At 38.1% G+C, this 20,982-nt stretch overlaps 2 protein-coding genes across 3 annotated transcripts in view; one reads left to right on the top strand and one right to left on the bottom strand.

Annotated features, from left to right (window-relative positions):
- On the top strand, positions 1 to 4,263 carry LOC139769549 (serine protease snk-like). The gene is made up of 6 exons (XM_071700698.1): positions 1 to 1,005; positions 1,607 to 1,761; positions 2,736 to 2,842; positions 2,917 to 3,170; positions 3,297 to 3,466; positions 3,850 to 4,263. Exons 1-6 carry the CDS (start codon positions 828 to 830, stop codon positions 4,015 to 4,017), a joined length of 1,032 nt encoding a protein of 343 aa, XP_071556799.1. The 5' UTR covers positions 1 to 827; the 3' UTR covers positions 4,018 to 4,263.
- Gbs-70e (Glycogen binding subunit 70E) overlaps positions 4,264 to 20,982 on the bottom strand; it is a 24,799-nt gene continuing 8,080 nt past the window's right edge. The window contains exons 2-5 of one of the 2 annotated variants that reach the window (XM_071700702.1): positions 14,465 to 14,707; positions 13,025 to 13,546; positions 12,039 to 12,524; positions 4,264 to 7,289 (exon numbers count right to left, since the gene is read on the bottom strand). In XM_071700702.1, coding sequence (XP_071556803.1) covers positions 12,348 to 12,524; positions 13,025 to 13,546; positions 14,465 to 14,701 — 936 coding nt within the window. In that variant the 5' untranslated portion in view covers positions 14,702 to 14,707 and the 3' untranslated portion in view covers positions 4,264 to 7,289; positions 12,039 to 12,347. Of the gene's footprint in view, positions 7,290 to 12,038; positions 12,556 to 13,024; positions 13,547 to 14,464; positions 14,708 to 20,982 lie in introns of those variants that run through there. The other variant, XM_071700703.1, reaches the window with a different exon arrangement.

Raw genomic sequence — 20,982 nt, forward strand, 5'->3', positions numbered from 1 at the left:
TATAATACAAGTATTAACAGTGTAGTAACAGTAGTTAATTATTCTGCGCTTAAAATAAATTAATGGTTCGCGTAGAAACCACATGTATACGAGAGAGAAATATTATTATGAATGAATCAAAATGTCAAATGTGCAAAATTTATATTCCACGCGTTCCAGAAGAATGTGTAATAATGCAAAGAGGATGTGTAATAAATACGTAAATACCTCGTTCTTGAATAATAATAATAAGATGGTTTCTGAATTAATTAAATGGGATTTGTAAGAGCGCGCACTCTGGCTAATTTAAAGTCGACTTTTCTTGGTAATGTTTCTGCAAATCGCGTCTCAAGAAGATGCATGAATAACAAAGCTTTATAATTCTTGCTCATCTTAATTTTATAAAAAATTAATTAAAGACTTACTTACTAACAAATAAAATCTCAAAGATTGAATAGTTACTACAAATAATAATTTATTTACGGATGTGACAAGAAAAATGGTTTCCAAATTCATATATTTATGTATTAATATAAATTTCGTCAAATCTGAAATATATTAAGTTAACGTTTCGTTTAATCGACGAATGAAAAGAAGATTATTTTTATCCGCAGCATGAGTAATGATATGCGGTATAAGAACGTAATACAATTTTCCTGTTAAATAGCTAGTGGTTATTAAGGTACAGTACCTAATTACTGGAAACAGACGCAGATATTTTGTGAAAGACGCATGAGGAAGAATTCAGCGGATACGTCATTGCTTGTAGTTCCGGTAATACCATTAATGACACCTCGACTCACGGATCGCCAATCGTTGATAAACGACCTCATCGTCGCGCAACTCGCATGCACTTCGTTACGCATTATCCGCCGTACTTAAGGCGAGAATTCGCTATTAAGGCCTTTGTTCGAAGACGGTGTCGATACGCCGCGCATTGGATTCGCAATATGCCGAGAGAGCTTGCGATCGCGTTATTCGTCGCAATCTTGCTCAGGAATTCCGCGGCGCGAAAAAGTGAAGAAAGTTAGTGGTATATAGCCTTCGTTATACCCGCGATCGGATTCCAAAAAATCGTTTATTTCGAATGTACGCTCATAAATCACGATCCCAATGTATCCTAATTCTTTGTCAAATCAATTTTTTTACAGACAGAAAATGAATCAGAAATTATGGTGATAATTTTTTAATTGATTATAATTTTTTACTATTAAAGATCGCAGCAGCAAAATACAAAATTTTCATTGCAAGTTGGCTTCTGCGAAACTCTGAAATGTGTATAATGTCTATTAAATTATATTACAAGTTGTTTTTCGAAGTTTCCTTCATTGTGCGAACACGCGCTTCGCGATTACAAGAAGCATGCGTAACTTGTTTAGATCAGCATACAAATGGATGCGCATTTCGTAGGAGACGCGTGATTAAATAATCATGACGTATCGATCAATTGATGAAGTACGCACTTCGCCGGCACAGAATTATATGCGTACAAATGAATAACAAAGTAATTTCCATACATTTCCCCTAATCTCGTCGCGTCGTAATTGTACCATAAATCTTCAATTGCATCGATTCCCACCTATTTTCCGCTACGATCCTGATTTACATAATCCCCGCTTTTCCACAGAATGTAAGGAATACGCCAATCTGGTTTACGAGACCGAGAAATCGCCGACTTTACGTATCAATGCCGGCTCGAATAGAGTTTCCCGCTGCGCCGTCGTCGAGACACCTTTAATTATCGGCGGAATCCAAGCGAAACCAGCGGAATTTCCGCATATGGTGAGAATAAATACACTTATCGCTGCGATCGCAGAAATAATTAAAAGAGTCTATATATAATGTTACCGATGTATAACAGATATGTTACAAAAACATCAGTAAATAAAGAAAATTGCCTTAAATTTCGATTACTTAATCAAAGATGGTATATATTATTAACATCTTTTTATAACTGTTAAATAAACAATGTGATACCAAATATTTATAACGGTAATTACAAATATGCAAAAAACATGAACATTAACATATGTAAAATATATTTTTGAGAGCGAGCGTGGCGTAGCAGACAGCGCACTGGTCTGCTAAACCAAAGATCTCAGGTTCGAATCCAGTCCTGGTAGAACCAAAATAAATAAATTGTATCGCTTGTCTCTCCTCCTCGACGGAATGGCAGTCCGTCAGGAGTATCCCTTGCCTCGAAACCCCCTCTACCTGTAGGTCCCATGTGCTTGTGTGCGCACCACAAGCACATGAAGGGAGGCCTAGGTCCGACTCGGACTGTTGCACCATTGAAATGAAATGAAAATATTATATTACCTTGCATAATATGTGCGATACAGATCAATTGCGCCTGCTTCCACTGTTGCTTGATTATATGTTACGAATGAATATCAAAGTCAACAACCACATAGTTTACCCTTTCGGGTAAACGAAATCCGAATCCGAACGGCAAGTTTTTACTTATAACAAATTTATTTTTATAAGAATTATATGTTTCTATAATCTAATCTATAATCTAAAAACGGAAAATAATTTTAAATATTAAATTTTACAATATTATTTTTTATTAAGTAAACCAATAAAACTAATATTTTGTTCAGTGATTTCTTTTTCGTGACGCACTTAGCTCGCAATGCATAACTTCGCTTTTTATGCATATTCCATTTGTAAAACCCATGTGATAACATAATAGATTTCCATGAATCGCCTTAATCATCAAAGTAATTAATAAAGCAGAATTTTCCATATCGTAGGCGGTGATCGGTTATGGCAAGCACGACGTGTCCTGGCAATGCGGAGGAAGCATCATCTCCGAGAATTTTATTCTAACCGCGGCGCACTGTATGGAATCCCCGGACAAGTAACGGTCTTGTTACAATTATCGTCAATCTCGAACGTCCAATTTATATATACATTGTTATTAATATTATCTAGGGGTCCCGCAAGCAAAGTGCGAGTCGGTTTAATTGATCTGTTAACTCCGGGCGACGCTATGCAGGAGAGAGACGTCGCGGAAAGAATTAAGTATCCGGAGTACAAGTCTTCGGTCAAGTACCACGATATAGCGTTACTCAAGCTCGACCATCCGCTGGAATTGAATCCTCGAGTGCGACCCGCATGCCTCGAAACAAACTCCCAGATACCGGGCAAAAGCGCTATTGCTTCTGGGTTTGGAAAAACATCCTACGGTCAGTATCCTCCAAACGTCTTATGTTGCACTCTAGAAATTATTTTATATTAATTTAACCGATATCATTGATTATTTTATATTAATTTTTTGCTTGTCAAGAGATGTAACGTGAGATACTGTGCAGAATCCAATATTGGTAGCAACGAATTGATGAAGGTCCAGTTGAATTACATTTCTGACGATAACTGCAAAAAGGCTTACGCCGAAGATATTGGTACTCGGCGGCTGCCCGACGGCTTGATATCGAGCTTCCTTTGCGCCGGTATAATGGAGGGCGGCAAAGATACCTGTCAGGTGTGAAAAATTGTTTAGAATTATTATCGGGCCTTTTATTTTTAACAAAGTATCGAAAATACCTTATTCCTCAAATTAAGAATTTTGCCTCAATCTCTTCATTTACCTCTGGACGGTTCAACTGTCGGAGTGGACTTCAATTTTAATTAGAAAACTAGAAGTATACATCTTTTTAAAATCAAATACATACATATAAGCATCCGTACAAATTAAGCATTATAAATTATAGATACAAATAATTTAATTATATATTGGATTAATTACATATTTAAATTAACTACATATATTTTATAAATTTTATATCTTTAATCATATATTTTGAAGATTATATTTAAGGAATTAAAAAAAGATTTGAATAGATTCTAATTTGATATTATTTGCAGGGTGACAGTGGTGGTCCATTGCAAAGAGTTCTCGCAGAACCTTACTGCATGTACAGCATCGTGGGTGTGACGAGCTTCGGCAAGTTCTGCGCCTTTAAAGATTCGCCCGCGATATACACTCGAATTAGTTCTTATCTCGATTGGATTGAGAATACCGTTTGGCCGTAAAAATCGAACATGAAAACCGGATCAATAAACGCGCGGATCTCGAAATTTAATTTCAATTAACAGTTTCGATCAATAATCGATAAAGAATAATTATGTATATAAAATTATCGAGATGATGAGAATTAAGGCACAATTGAAATAAAAAAATTACATACATCATCATGTTATTACTGTATTATGTATATCAAATTATCGAGATGATGAGAATTAAGGAACAATTGAAATAAAAAATCACATACAACAGCATCATGTTATTACTGTAACTTTTATTGCAAAAGAGATAATTATTCATTGGTATTTACAATGCGGTACCCAAATGTATGTATATACGTACGATTCAGTGTAATGAACATCTGCAACTTATGTATTTTTACACAGGGAGTATATCGTAATTAATAACAACCAACAATGATAAAATGTATACAATATGTAATGACTAATATACGCTCTGTAAAAATAGAATAATATTCAACCCACACTGTCGGATAAAAGAAGGTAATAAACAACGTAAGGCGCGCCATAACATTAACTTTAACAAGTGTTATAGTATGTCCAGTATATAATGGGAGATATACACATAAAATTATTAAATATTAATGGCAAGTAGGAATACAGAAAAGAGAACGAGGACTTGTAACGCGATAAAAAAGTCTACAGAGACGTAATCTGCTTATTAGAAGAAATATCTCGGTAATCGTCCAGTAAGATAAGAGATGCTTAAAACTTCCATCGAGATGCAATTAAAATCCTTAATATGTGTACGTATATTATATTTACATTATGTACGTGATTTAAGTTATCAGTCTTACGGCTCTCGAAAGGAAATTACACGTAAATGTACATACACACGCGAACCCAAAGGTCTCGTTATATTGATTAGCGATTGATATTCGACGAACGGACACGAACTCGATCTGGAGCAGCAGTACCGGTGCATAAACTGGCTTCTTCACGACAGAACTATCAATCATCCCACGTATTTCCGGCACATCTATTCGCAAGCTTATTTTAATTCTAGATAGCTACATCGAAGTGCAAAAAGAAGAAAGAAGAACGAAAGGGAAATCAAAGAGAATAATAGGAACGATAAGAGAAGTAGTGGAAATAATATGAGTTCGTTCATCGAAAGATTAAAAACTATCTCGCTGAGAAAGCGTTACGCGAAAGTGGAATATCAATCGTTATCCACTTTAAAGAATAGAACTGCAAGGAATCCCTACGAGCAGAGAAAGCAGTTCCATTTACGATGTTGCCATCAAAGCCCGATGCAGAACGCGTAGAGTGGCGTCTGCAAATCACCGGGTGGAGTCCTGCCGTCTCTCGCAGTCATGCCGACATTTTCTTTCCAGCAATTCTGCGACTCAAAGCACTCTCTCATTCACCGCGAAAGCACTGCCGCCTCCGGTCGCCCTCTCATTACCTGAAACCAAAACTCAGACCGCTGAGCATTCGAATGTTGCTTTCGTTTAACAACGCGGGTGGCATTGTATTTCCGTGCGCGCCAGCCACACTTCTAGCTAGAGAGACATGCATTTAATTTCAAACGAGAGGCTTGAAGGAGCACAGGCGCATAGAAGTGGCAGCGCTTTGAACGTGATGGAAGAGAGTCAGAAGTGACTTCAAAGAAACGACCCTCGGCGCTCCATACGTAGAAGCCTACCAGATACGAGATAAGAATTGGTCTGCAAGAGAGGCTTGGTGCCAGGAAGTATCACGTCTGAAAGATTCGTGCCTTCGCAAGCATTCATACTTCACTCCGCCGTTGCTATTCCGTGTGCGAGTCGTTGCAATAGCACTTATCACTAATTCGTGAATACCTGAACAAGACTGATGAATGTTTCAACAATCGAAACACTCTGCACAAGCCTTCATTCTTTACATTCACATCAGAGAAAAATATCAAACATATGATAATTGAACTCGTAGACATATTTCTCATACGTTCCTTTTTTTGTAGGTATTCACGAATCAATAGTAAATGCTGTTTCAGCGTCCATTCGTAACGTAATCGAGCTGCTCGCCGATCAGCTCTTTCGCTCTTATCGCGCTTCATTCGTTTGTTCTATTTATTTTTAAGCCCTACTCGCTTAAACGTGTCGATTCAAGCAAGCAAGTGGTTCGCAAAATTGCGTGTGTACATACATATATCGCGTATACGCCTAACTCTGTATATACATATATATATAAGATATAAATCTTCGTTAAAAAAAAAATCTTTAAGAAGTGAAAGCCAAAGGCAATAAAGTACAGATGTAGTTGCACTTTAGATTAGTAGTTTAACATTTCACAAGATATGTATCTAGTATCGTTTATTTTCTCGATTCGGATATTCTAACAACGCGGTATAGTGACCGCCGAAATTTCGTGCGAAGCTATTTTTTTTTCTTTTAATCGCGGCACGCGCCGAAGAAGGAACTATAAAGGAAACGGCATATATAGCACCGGTTAGAATATAAACCTGCCGTTAACAGTTATCATTTCATCGTTTTCCGCTGATAACGTTTACACCGATTCGACTACGAACGGTAACGGCCTTCTACCGTAAATATTTCTCGCAGTTATTAATCAATAACATAACTTTTCAACGACTCGGTGACGATGATAGCGTTGCCCAAATAACGCAATAATAGGCACAAAGAACGTGTAAATATACGCTCGTAAGGATCACGTTTTACGTTGCCTGAGCGGCGAGATGTACCCACTGGGCACTACGAGACAAATCTTTATAATTCTTTAAGGCACCCTAAGGCACATCGCGATGCAATTTCACGCAATAATCTCACAACTATTAGCTACACTGAGACCTCACGAGACCCATGTGTGTCTCCTGTCTTCCGTTATGCTCGTAAAAAATAATTGACACGCTCGGTCGACGATCTGTGCTTCGCAGAAAGGATCGTTTTGAGAGTGTCGGAGAGGAAGAAATGGAAGATAGAGAGATAAAGAAAAAGAAGAAAACAGAGGAAGAAGCGTACACAGGAAGAAATGGAGAAAGCTTACAGAACTATAACATTGGCCGATATGACGAGACCAGCGAGATTTGGATCGAGGATGGAAGCTCAATCCCGACGGAATCTTTATGTCCGCAGGCAGGCCAAAAGTCCCAGGAATGAGGAAGCGGAGGAGGAAGAAGAGGACGTTCGAGAAGATAACGTGCGGCGATGATGTTCGCGCTGGCGAGCGGGGCTACTGGCGTTACAACTGGAGGCATCAGACCCTGGATGTTCTCGATAAACCGGTAACCGGTTGTACGATTTCGCGGATGCTGAAACCTGGAACAATAACGATACATGATAAGATAACATGAGTAACTTTGTTGTGCGTCGTTAAGTAATTATGACAAAACGATAGATGTAGAATAGTAAATAAAGTAGACGACGTACTGAAGCGTTTACAGTGAATTTCTATGCTGACTTTTAACAGATACAATAAAATATGATTAATCAAAACGAAATATTTTTAAGAATTTGCAAATTTTGCAATTACAAAAATAGTATTAAATAGGGAATTAATTACATATATTACGAATTGCGGTAAATATAATCAATTTACGTTTGCAATTGAGTTGCATCGAATTTTAATTAGTTTCCGCGATGAAAGTCTGATCGATAATCGATAGTTTAGTTTGCCGTAGATATTTAGATAAACATTATAATTTATCTAATATAAATGTCGGGGTAATAATTACTAAGTAGACGTTTTCAAAAATATTTAATATTTTTTTTTACTCTGTCAGCTCAGATTGATTCGAACACAGTTTCGATTAAAAGCGCGCCGTATAAATTCGCGACGGAATTGAAACGCGTCGGTGAGGTCTCGGCGACCGCCGGCTGCGATTTCCACGGGACGGTTAACAATGCTCGGCAATTAAGACGGCTGCCTTTTTTCTCGACGACACGGAATGCACGTGTCGCGCACGTAGGTATGCATTACATATACGGGAACGCGTGCAAACATCGCGCGAGCAAGCAAGCAACGAGTACAACCGCTCGAGGTTGTCGAGAAGCCGAGATTACCTCGGTCCGTCCCACGCGTCTAGACATCGCAAAGCTCTTTTTTTGTGTTCTCTCCCTTCCTCTCTCTCCCTCTCTCTTTCCTTCTATCTTTCTCGCTCTCGGTGTTCACCAAGGCGTGGTACCACACGGTGTGACCGCGGTGCGGCACGGACGCGCGGTACACACGATCCTGCGCCACCACTTCTCGCAACCACGCCTCGAATAATGTCAGGATATCTCAGAAGTCGCGCACTTCCTCCGCACCGGAGATAAAATTCGTTGCTAAACTGTCTCAATGTCGAGAACCGTGCAGATAAAGAGAGAGTTCGCTCGCGAGAGTTCAACCCTCTGATGCACTCCGTGAGGATTAAGGCGACTCCTGCAGCTCCTCTTATCGTGCACATGCAACTACAGCGATATCGGAATACCGAGAAATTATATATTCTGGTTTATATTTATCGTATCGCGTTGTACTCGAGAGCAATATGTACAGTTCTTAGTTGTTTTTATCACAAATTGCGTCTTGTATAAAATTTTCAAACGAGGTGATAATTGCATCGTGCATCTGAGAGTTAAGAGGTCATCGGATCGTTCAAATATGCTGCCAAATATGTTAACAAGCGATGTGCCAGATATTTTTCGCAAATGAGGATCGTAGTATGGGATATAATCAGAAATAAAGTTATTTGCATCTTTAAAAATCAAACACTGGCTAAATAATTCAGACGTTACTGAAGATCTAAGTGTAGTAATACATTATATTAGTAAGAAATAATAAACAGTCAAACTAATAAGTGTTAAAAACAGCTAATAGTGTAAAAAGAGAAAGGCAAGAGAGTAAGTAGTGTTAAACGTTTTCAAAGGATCATCAGTGGATTACTTAATTCTTGAGGAATATTTTTATTCATATTCCTTGAGAAATCCAGAGAGTAGCACCTTATATTTGAAGTATTCTGTACACATCTTCATACATATATAATGAATGATATTATCGAAATAAACTGACATCTTACTTTTAAAATTCGTCACTCGCCCCGCATTGACATAACGCGTTTGCTCGACTCTTAAGCGAGGAATTAAGAGCCCTTTGCCTGAGGCAATTCTGTCTCGGAGAAGCGTTTAAGGAATAATTTTCTTTCGTATGAGAAATATAATATTGCATTTTAATAAAGAAAAAAATTTATTAATAATTTCAAGATAACTGTAGTTATCTCTGATTTAAATTTTCGTGTGTATGAATTTTTTCCGATATATAGTCCGTTACAAAAAGCCCGAAATATGCGAATGTTCAAGGAAATCAGAACAGAGTGCATCAGCCGTGAAACTTTGCAGATCTACAAATTACGTGTACGACCACAATTACATCTTATAATTATCGCAATTCTTCGCAAACAAGCTGCGTTCGTCACAATGTCTGAAAACGTGGGTATCAAAGCCACCTGTTCCGTCCGTTGCCAAACGATGTCCGCGGGAAAGCGTTTCGCGTCGACAGATATAGACAGATTTAGTGGCGCCGGAGCGAACTGGGTTAACGCGTTCGCACCAGGGTCGAGTTTCGCAAAAACTTGAACGAAGCCGTCGAACGAGTCAAACCGAGCGCGAATCTGTCTTGTTAGACGTCGTGTACGCGTACATCTCGCCCGGATGGATCAGGGTCGAGGACATTTTGCGCTTGGAAAAGATCCGTTTTGTTTGCTATACTTATAATAGCGCGCAGCAAACGACACGCTGGTTGGCAGTATGTCAAGGATCACCTCGTGTTTTGGCCGTGAAAATAATTTAAAAACCTTGCCGCTATACGTTGCTAAGCCTTGAACGGTGATACGCGGTCTTTCTCGATCTACAACTGTCAGATCTTTGCGCCTCGGATAAGAAAGCAAAAGTATCGCTTGAAATATCGTTAACGAATCGCGACGTGTCTTTCAGGTATGGAAAACGCAGCAAGCTTCAACGTTTACACCACCAGCACACGAGGGAAAAGAAAAAAAACCGAGCTGAATGAATGTATGCGTAAATATACATGCTGCCTCCAGAAAAGCGATTAAAAGTTATCGCCCCGGCGATACCACGTGGGTCTCCCGTCGTCCGGTCTCCCCTTCATTCACTCGTGACTTCAACGTTATTTATATAACATTTATCGTAAGATTAATACTCGGCTCGCTTATTGGATGCGTCCAGTAAGCGCTTGATTTTCTCGAATCCGTAACATACCTACTTTATGCACGTCGTTTCGGTGAAAAAGATCTTTTCGCGTTTTCACACAATTTCAATTTTCATTGTGAAATGTCTCGTAAGTTAAGCCTGGGACTCAAACTCGTTAATCAAAGTTGCATTGAACATTGCAAAGTGAAAACTCATTGCTTCCACTCTCTGGATCTACGACGACAATCCTATCTATTTACGTATCCGTTTAAACAAAGATGCGAGACTAAACAAAGCGGTAAGATTTTATTATTTGAGCAACCAGCTGATCACACAAGCGGCGCTTCATTCTTCGCCGCTTTCAACGAGGAGGAAGAAATAGCTTCTTCTTTTATTTTCGTTTTCTCGCGATACAACACTTCAATTTTTTAAATACTTCATGCATCATGACTCGACGAATCTATAACGCCAGGATACGGAGACGGAAAGGGAGGTAGGGAGGGAAGAACGAGAGATGAAAGGAGATGCGGCGCGATGCGAGAGGGAATGAAATCGGCGTGTCTTGCCATTGCGTGGTAACAACCTTTCGTTAAGGCGATTAGAGTCGCGCGACTCTCCTCGAGCCTGTTATCGCGCTTGTCTCGCGCGCGACGACGTCGACGGTCGACCACACGTTATTTATAGAGAGAAAGTTTCAAGCATTCGCGCGGCGAGAAAGGCCGTTCGAAATTTTGCGAGGCGCGCGATTTTGTCTCGATCGACGCAATCGCCAAAGACGTCGAGACGATAACGAGATAGAAAACTTCGATCTCCCGGAGATTTCGGCTATCCTATCGAGAGGAAGCTCGTTGCACTTGTCGGTTAATAATAGCTCGTGAGACCATGGGTATTATTCCGTCCGTGCGCGCGCGAGACGGGTACGTAAATAGATAGGACTGTCGTCGTAGGTCCAGAGAGCAATGAGTTCTCACTTTGTAATGTTCAATAAGCTTTCATGTTAAATTTATGTTTTAAAACAAAAAATATATAGTTAAATATTTATAGCAAACGAGTATTTTAATTCCGAAGCTTTTGTGCATGTTTCGTGGTAGAAAGAGAAGTTTTAGAAATAAATATTTTAATTTATTTGATAAAAAATATTACGTTGGATAACAGTTGAATATAAATTGCTGTATATTTTTATCATAACGCGAGATTTTTCTTTATTTAACGTTTCCACGTTTGTTGAACTTGAAACTAGTAACGTTCTCGCAAGCGTGCTTAAAATATACTTAAAATTCAAGTGCGTATTATAATTCTTTACGAAGCAGGATATTGATTTTGTTGATGTTACTGCTTGCTGCATTGAAAATTCGAGTGCGATACATCGGTTAGGTATACAACTGCATGACTCTCCCTTCTTATTTTACGTCGCGTGCAAGGATCATAAAATACTCATAAAAATACGCGCTATTTCAAGCATGCACAAGGAGTGTAAGGATACAAATACTCGAGTAAATCCGTTCAACTTAAAACGAGTATGGCGGTGAAAGTTGCCGAATCAAATTTGTGCTAGGACTCGATACGTTCGATTAAGAATTTTTATTCTAGTGGAATTATAAAGAACAAACATCTTACAAGAAAAAAAAATATACGAACGAATGTTTTCTTAAGTGTAATGTAAATTTAATAATTATAAAAACTGTCGTGTGTCTTCACGTTTTAATTCCATCGCGAATATTTAGCGTTTACTTAGGACATTTGTTTAAGCAGCATTTTTTATCGCGTGAATCGCCTCCTTCTTTCAGGCCGTCGTCTATCGCTCATCGTGAAAATAAAAAAACGCTAAAACTCGGCGAAGTATTCTTGCACGAAAGAAGAGATAAGTGGAGAATCGACGCTTACCGTGCAGATTGCGTTATCCGACGCTCGACGTCGTTCAGCTCCGCCGTCCGCGCTATCACCCTCCGATTGTTTTTCTCCCGCACGCGCGCATCTTGTTTCCTCGTTCTCAATTCGGATCGTCGCACAGCTTCTCTCCTCACGTTCTCGCGTTTATTCCTCCCTCCGTTTCTATGTTCCCTGACGACTCGTGGTCCCGCGTGATCTACGTCTCGGCGGGGTCGCCGAGGTGAGAAAACTGGAGAAGTTTGTACAGCTTCGTACATGATTTCGATATCGAGACGAGGGAACATGACCTCCTCACTGGTTGATTCACCAGTAAGGCGCGTCGCTGGCCAGATGCTGCCAGGACGCGAACTCGCTCCAGGTACGCATGTTCAATCTGGTGGCATCCGCGTTCTGCGGCATGCTGTCCCTCGTCTCGTTGCCGTTGGAGAGCCCGTTGCATTTCGCTGTCTGGATGCTGTCATATCGTACGGCCGGTCGGGGCTGAAGCATCGGTATAACGTGTCTCAATCATCTGGCATCATTACAAAACGTTTTAAAAAAATATTCAGAATTTATATTTAACCTACCAATTTACAAAAAAGAAAGCAACAGCTTTTACAAAATATATCTCTAGCTTCCAAACGTTAACGAGATAAAATCAAAATTTAACAATTATAAGCATTACACGCAAAGAATACGGTTGTCTTTCAGTTGCGTGTTCTAGAGAATATTTAAGCCATGAATATCCTTGAAAACCAATAACGTGATAGACTGCCGCTGCCTAGCAAATATTTGATGAAGATCTGAAGATCCTTCGGAGTTCGGATATACATGGTCGTAAATAAAATCACGTAACTTTTACGAAATATGTCAGTGTCAGTTTGTCAGTCCATCAGTCACAGAACATCGTATGCATTACAAGGACTACAAATAGAAGTGACGTCATGAATTTAATATTCTGCACGTATTAAGAGATTAAATAATTTGTTTAAAACTCTCACCTCTTGTTTTTTGCGAATCAGATAGTTTTTGCCCTCGTTGTTGTCCCACGACTCCTTGGCTTCGGTGCGATATCTCACGCAGAACTCGATGATGTCCGATGCCACCGGCAAGGTGAGCCGGAAACGGAAGGTGTCGTACAGGATGAGGGAACCCGGCGATCCCGGTTGCGCCACGTACGTGCAGTGCACGTCCTCGTGGGTGGACCAGTTGTCGCTGCTGGCCCTTACCACGATCTCCTTGTCGTAGGCCAGATTTCGCACCTTCACCGTGCCCACCAGACACTGCTCGGACTCGCGTACAATTACATTCTCCAGACTGACGTTATCCTGATCGAGCTTACGCCGGAAGGCGAGATAGTCGCTCGCCGGCTGCGGAAAGGTCACTTGCCACGGCGGCGTGTTATCCTGCGTCGCTTCCTGACTTTGATCCTTCGATATGCCGAGCAGACCTCCGGTCAAGCCCGCCACATAGGCCGTGCTCCACAGTGGTGGTACGTTGCTCGGTTCCGACATAACGCGAACCTAAGTATCAAGTTGAACGAAATATTGAAATATATAGAATGATATTACAAGTTAAAAGAAAAAGTTAATTGGATGCAACGTTAATCCGATTGTTGGATGATATAATAGTGACAGATTAGAACTGAAAAAAATTAAAATGCGAGGTTCTCTTTGTTGGACAGTGAAATAAAGACATCAATTATTATTAGAAAACTATTGCGAATTTTTTGTTCGTAAAAGAAATTCTTATTAACTTGACATTATTAGGAATTAAGTTCGGATTTGTAGTCTTGATTAAGTATTAATTGCATTGTAATTGCATTGTAATTTTATTATTCAATTTTAATGATCGTAAGGTAATTCTATTTGACATTTTGGCGTATTAAGTGGGTTTAAATTACGTGTCTCTTGGCACTTACTTTTGACATAAATCCAGTTTACACGTAATATAGTTTATCAATATATGACAATTTATACACGAAGTATAAATTGTCAAAAGCTGACGATTACCAGCGCACATGTTAAATGCGTGATTCATGGACCTCAGGCCAGATGTTAACGTGCTACTTTAGTAAGAACAATTTCAAGTAAAAACCGTAATTTAAAAGCAAAATAAAAAAACGTTGCTTGACACGTCACTGGTTAAGCATTTTGGCTTTGCTTATCTCCGTCGTTATTTGTGTCTCAAAAATAAACTAAACATCTTATGAATGTAATGGTGACCGAAATTTTATTTTTCACTTTGATATACGATACGACAGGTGGTTTAGCCATTACAAAAACTTACGAGCTTTTTTTTCTTTAACTTGCCGAAAAACCGAGACCCCGATCTGCGAATATCGTAATGTGCGAGTAATCAAATTCATCTGTCGTATAAGAAGACCGATTTCACGCGTGTGACTTATCTTAACGAAGGCAAAGAAAAAATCGTGGAAATACCTGTGTGAGGGGGCGCCCGCGATCATCGGCGAACACCACCCGTTTCTTCTGTTTGCCATCGTTGTTCCGCAGCGAGTCCAAAGACAAGGATCCTGTAGAGAGACACGGCCTGATTCTAGGCGGCACCGATCGGCTGGTGATCGTGGGTGCCGTAACCATATAGGGGCCGTACAGCAGGGAGCTGTACACCGGGGGGCTGTGTAGAATTAATTCGGCCGGCATCGCTATCGAACACATTTAGACCTGCAAAAGAAAAGGGCCCACTTTTATAAAGTTCGACAGAAATTTCGAAATATACAAAATGAGTGCGGAAGATTTCATTTGTTTTAAAAGTAGAGCTGTTTGAGTTAAAAAGTCTATATTTATATTTTACATATTACAATTTATCCTGAGTTTTCTGGACCACTAATAGAATTTAAATTAAATATAACTTGGCCGGCGATATTCTCTTTTTTTGCACACTTGTGTTTTCTTTCGTAAATATAGAATCGTAAAACTGGGCAGAAGCGACAGCCAAAGAATTAGGCGCGAGAAATCGTACGACACTGAAAATGTGCTGCTTAATGGTCTCTCTTCAAGGGAACTCTGGCGCCGAAATTATTATTGACGTCGAGACGTAGTATTAATTTTCGTGGGTGTAGTCTACGAACGATATATAGCGTTCAAAGTGGTTAGGAACATCTCTTGGCTGCCAGAAATTTCGTCAACTATTCGAATCATCCTCGGATCACGTGGATCTGTATAATTTTAATGCCATTAAAAATATTTATTAGCTGTATCGATTGAATGCCAATTTATAGTTGCCGATATACGCGTGACAGTTATATGTTTATCGATTTAGTAATCGCATTCTTTGCAGTGATAAAAACAATCGTGTGTGTGTACCTTTATACCAACAAAAATACCTTTGTACCTTAAGAATTTGTTATGATAAGCGCGCATAATCCACATTAATGTATTTTCCCGCATTATCAATTATCTGTACGTCAAACATGGCCAGATACGACGCCGTTAATCGTTTGTCGAATGTATTATGGTATCTTGTAAAATGATCTATCTTATATTACGTACGTACATTTTTGTTCCAAGATACGATATGACCGCGTGGTTAAAAAGCGAACGGTACAAGTGATTAAAGGTCATCATAATCCGGCAATATAAGTAAGATTTATTACATCTCATTAATATGAGTTTCAGATAAAAGTAATATACAGGGTAAGTAATATTCACATGTTCGTTTAAATCCCAATTATCTTACAAAGAGAACGTTTGTTTTGCTATGTACGTAAGATTACTGGAATTCAGTACAATTTGCATATATTTTCGATCTGATTAAAAGGCCTAATTGCGCTTAGAGTCTGTGTATATCTGCGCATATAATTTTGCCGTTGATACACTTTTGCGTGCTGGCGCATGTATTATACACATAATCAGGTTACTCGCGGAGTAGAATTACGACTCTCATGGCAGACGCGACTAACCGGTGAGCCGCTCTTCCTTTTCTGGGGACCGGTTCCGGGTGAACCGGGCCCGAGACGCGACACGCATGTACAGTAGGTACCAGACCAAAACCAAACGGCAACGCAGAGAATCGGCAGACCATGAATCGCGTGGAAGCAATTTCAGATCTCACAGCATGAAGTTATCTCCTAAATCATTGATACAACATAGAATATAATTAGTTTGCAACAGGTTTGCGAACACTGTTAGCAAAAGTAAGTGCATCTGAACACTTTGATATGAGTGGTGTAATGCTTGTCTCTTCCAACAGAGCGAGAAAGGTGTGGCTTAATTGATATTAAAAATCAATCGAGTTAAGCTACAAAGTCAGTCATAAGATAACTATGTGACTAGAGAAATTAAAGAGATTTTATCTCGATGATTCGTGTACACATTTAGTAGTTATATATTTATCCGTTTAATTAAGTTGGACATTTAAATATTCGTGTCGTTAAATTTTCATATTTGTATATTTGATAAAAATATATAGCATGCAGGAACGCAATATAATTATAATATCTTATTAAGTAATGCAAACAAAATTTTAAAAAAGTATTACTTTAATTCGGGCAGGCTTGGTCGTAATTAGGTAGCACTATAAATCTAGAATAAAGATTTTTTAAGACACAGAGAACTTAAACTAGAAATTAAGTTAATAAATTGGCTAGATACCACACAGAAAAAAAACTCAATATAAAACTTGGACATTGTACGGTTCACGAGATTGTTCGTTATGTGTATAAAGGGTCGTCGCATTGTGTCATTCTGCCTTTATCTTGCAGTGTTTTAGCAAGGTCGAACTGTTTAGTCTGACGATTAATATAAAGAATCTTATCGTTTCTTGATACTCTCATTATCATATCCCTGTAATTTTCCGAAGCCGTTATAATATGCCTTATCTAACCAACAACAAGTATCGTCAAAAATCGACAAGTAATGTAATAGAATGAAATAGCGATTCGGTTATGTAACACTTTTATTTACGAGCGAGACAGTGATATTAAAAAGTGATAAAAGAATATTCGCACACAACAATATTCTTGTAAACATTGATTAAAGGAACCCGCACACATCACATGGAAAAATGGCCTCTCGTCGAATTTGCTGAAATTGTAGTTTGATGTAGTTCATGACGTCCTGATCAAAAGTCCCAATGGGCCCGAGGTAAAAAAATGGACAGTTTCCGAGATACGGCGGGGTCAAAGATCAATAATAGTGCCTCATTCGAAAATTCTATTCTTTGTGTATATCCGTATGTGAGCAGTGTTGGTGTGTGCGTATGTATGTGTATTTGTGTGTGAATGTAGCTTCGTAATATACATAAAGAATAGAATTTTCGAATGAGGCACTATTATTGACCTTTGGCCCTCCGTATCTCGGAAACTGTCCATTTTTTTTACCTCGGGCCCATTGAGACTTTTGATCAGGACGTCATGAACTGCATCTACAATTTCAACAACTTCAACGGGAGGCCATTTTTCATATGATTGACCTTTGACCCTCCGTATCTCGGAAACTGTCCATTTTTTGACCTCGGACTCATTGGAACTTTCGACAGAACGTTATGAACTACATCATACTACAATTTCAGCAAATTCGACGGGAGGCCATTTTTCCATGTGATGTGTGCGGGGTCCTTTAAAATTATTCTCACGCAATAAAATCAGCAAGTATGGACATTACTTGACATTAAAGAATTGAACCGTTATTTTATTTCATTGGTCAAAATTACCAATCTTCTTCAGATTAATCAAGATCAAGATTTATCTCTCGTAGAACCTTGTCAGTGCTTGGATTATCACAATCGCGGACAATAAGCCTTCGACACGCTTCGTTGCACTTCCTATTCATCGACTCGACAATTCGTGATCGGCGTGTTGCACTTTTCTCTGCAGAAATACCGCCGCGTGCTAGAACGCGACATATTTGGCGACAGTATTTTTACCGTTCCCGCAAAATGAATAGGTTTTAAACTTGAACTCACGGACTTAATTCTCGACACGACGCGCCTCGTTACATCTCTATTCACGACTTTATCGCGCTTTTCCGAGATGCACACGTTGCGTGCTTCAGCGTGATAAATCCATCCGCGATATTTTTGTCGCGGATGCGAGGAGATGAAGAAACCTCTCATCGAAGTAATGATCGGGTCGGACCGTCATCTATTAAATGTCGTAAACACAGTTAGGTAAACGTTAAACGATAGACTGTTGAAAAGATGACGTTTATTGATACGTTTCTTGCTGCAATGTTTTTTTTGGAATATCGCGAAATATTATTTTTATAAACATTTATAATAATTATTTATTGCATACTACGTTATAAATTTTTATATACATATTTATATTTATATAGATTTATATTAAATGATAAAATGTCCCGGAAATTGACATACTATTGATGATCATCGAGGTCACCGACGATGTGGTACTCGCTGCTGTAGCAGAAAGAAGCGATCATACACGTGTCAACGGCAGTAGTTTATCGCCTGGCCTCTTCTGTTTACACATGTGAGGCCATGAAAAGAAATATGCGACACGATTGCAGCGAATGTTCGATATGTGCAAGTTTAACGATAGGCGATCGAACGCAGTTGTAAAGGCGCAATTTTCTGTCCTTCAATTAATGTGTCAACGATTATACCACACTCTACAATTCATACTTTTTACAATATTAATAAGTGTTTTTTATATATATTTAAAATAAACGTTTATCCGCAAATAATTTTCAGTAACAACAACATCTAAATAGCTTATCAATTTTGCAAACTGCATAAATACAATCACGTTTAATATCATCAGCACTTTTTAAATCAGCCAAATATGCAATTAACGCCAAATTAACATTTATCTCTCATGTCCTCTATAATTTCATTATTATTTGCATCGATAAGCATGCTCTTGGGTCATCTTAAGTTTATGTCACACTTATCTCTAACTTTTTTATTTTTTTATACTTTGATCTCATTATTGGGATATATAAAATTTATTGTCTTTGATAATTTAGAGGAACAGCTTATTTTTACATTTGCATATATTGCATGATTGGATCAGTATACACAAAGTAAAAATAGCAAAATGTAACGTAATTTAATCCTTGCAAGATTTATGCGTCAAAAGCATTTTCAATGTCTAGCAAAAGCGCCCAAATGAATAAATCGCAATTACAATAGCGCGCTTTTTCACCGGAGAACGAATACTATCTGGTTAGATGACTTGATGAGAAAAGTTACGCAGTCGAACTATTTCGGACAATCTTGCGGCCAAATTTAGATTGTCGTGAAACACGGCCTTGGATCTGATCCAATTGTCCACGCTCTTTAAGGTAGATATAAACTCGCGGACGGCATCAAAGAACGGAAAAGTGACTGCAAGTCTCTCAGCCCAATTGCGAAATGCTCGAAATAGAAAACCTTAACCCCGCGCAGAGGTCACGAAACTTGCCAACTCATAAACACGGCAAGCTTTGAAAAGTAAACTCAAACAGTGAGAAATTGTGAAAGCTATAACGAAACGCTTCTAGATTTCTCGAGTAGTGTTCACTCTTTTCCCTCTTTATCTCTTTCTCTAAAGAAGAGTTTTTCTATAACATGTAATAGTATTTCTATATATAATTTATGATAATGTTTAAAATATATTTCTCATTCTTCTTTATATTACGTTGCTGCAAATTCATTACCCATCATATACGTATACATATGTCTATATGTGTAGTTTCCAGTTTATATATTCATTTTTACACAACAATGAGAAACTACGAGACCTAGATAATGAGACAAGTTCACTAGGCAGCAAATATTTTTAATAAGTAATATAGATATCACGTGTATTAAAAATCGTTACGTTAATAATCATAATTTAAAATGCACTGTAAGCCTAGAGTCACGACCAGAGATATCCACGGTCACTTTGCGGTTTGTTTATCAATGTAGTCTCGGAGACCGCATTGGCGCCATGTGATGATCACATATAACTTTGACCGCTGACGTCGAATCATTTGTTGTTAGTAGAACGCAATGTTGCATGACGAGCAGGTAAATTATTAAGCATAGGACATCTGGATTGACGACAAAACTAATAAATTATCAAGCTCTTCTACCCTTTGATATTAAATTATTCTAGTAAGAGATATACGGGATAAGAGAAAGAGAAAGAAAGAATACAAGTGATAAATATATATCGATAGTAAGAATTCATATCAAGACTCAAGAGAAAAGATTCAAGAAACTCTTTATACATATACATTTTTTTACTTCATTTTAATATTTTTTATCAGAAATTATTAGAGACTTAGTTAGTTGAATGAGACATTTAATACTAAAACTTGGAAAGTTGTGGTATGAGTGTTTAAAAAAAATATCGAGAAATGTATAGTATAATGTTTATGCTCATATATATATATATATATATATATATATCAAGGGCATGTCGTAAAAGAACATAGTAATAATATTTTATTGATCTTATTAGTTGTAAGATAAAATCATGCAAAAATGTAGATATCTCTTAAATGATTTTTTCAATCAATAGAATGCGATAAATAACATCTGCCTCGTAAATATTTATGATTGACTGATTTATAATCAAAATATATGTTATTTATAACGTGCCTGTCTCATAAGATAAACTATCGTTCAAAACGGAAGTCATAATATCTGATTCATTCGAGAGATAAAGGATATACGGGTCTAAAATCAGGATAAGTTATGTAATGCAATCGTCAAAGTCGAAAATATCATCACGTACGTGACTTACATACCTTTAGCCGATAAGATATTAATTTTAAATAAAGCTGCGCATATGTTAATCACAATAGGCTTTTACAACCCACGTTTTCGCACTTTTATCTCGGCGATACGGAAAAGATATGGAAATAATTGTCTACTCCACTTTTGTCGATTCTGTAATTTTCTCTAATTTTCAATTCCTAATTTTACTTTTATTTTAATAATTTTTTATTTTAATAATTGTCAAGTGTCAAGTTCAATGATAGATTATACATAACTCTGCGAAAATACT

The sequence above is a fragment of the Temnothorax nylanderi genome, unplaced genomic scaffold, assembly GCF_030848795.1.
Source record: "Temnothorax nylanderi isolate EJ_2023f unplaced genomic scaffold, tnyl_v1.0 TNYL_tig0023_pilon, whole genome shotgun sequence".
Classification (NCBI taxonomy): domain Eukaryota; kingdom Metazoa; phylum Arthropoda; class Insecta; order Hymenoptera; family Formicidae; genus Temnothorax; species Temnothorax nylanderi.

What these genes read in the sequence shown, in the direction of transcription:
- LOC139769549 (XM_071700698.1), top strand. Translation starts at nt 828, where the DNA reads ATGCACTTCGTTACGCATTATCCGCCGTACTTAAGGCGAGAATTCGCT. An exon ending in GGCGCGAAAAAGTGAAGAAA is followed by an intron (nt 1,006 to 1,606) that starts GTTAGTGGTATA and finishes GCTTTTCCACAG; the next exon opens with AATGTAAGGAATACGCCAAT. An exon ending in CAGCGGAATTTCCGCATATG is followed by an intron (nt 1,762 to 2,735) that starts GTGAGAATAAAT and finishes TCCATATCGTAG; the next exon opens with GCGGTGATCGGTTATGGCAA.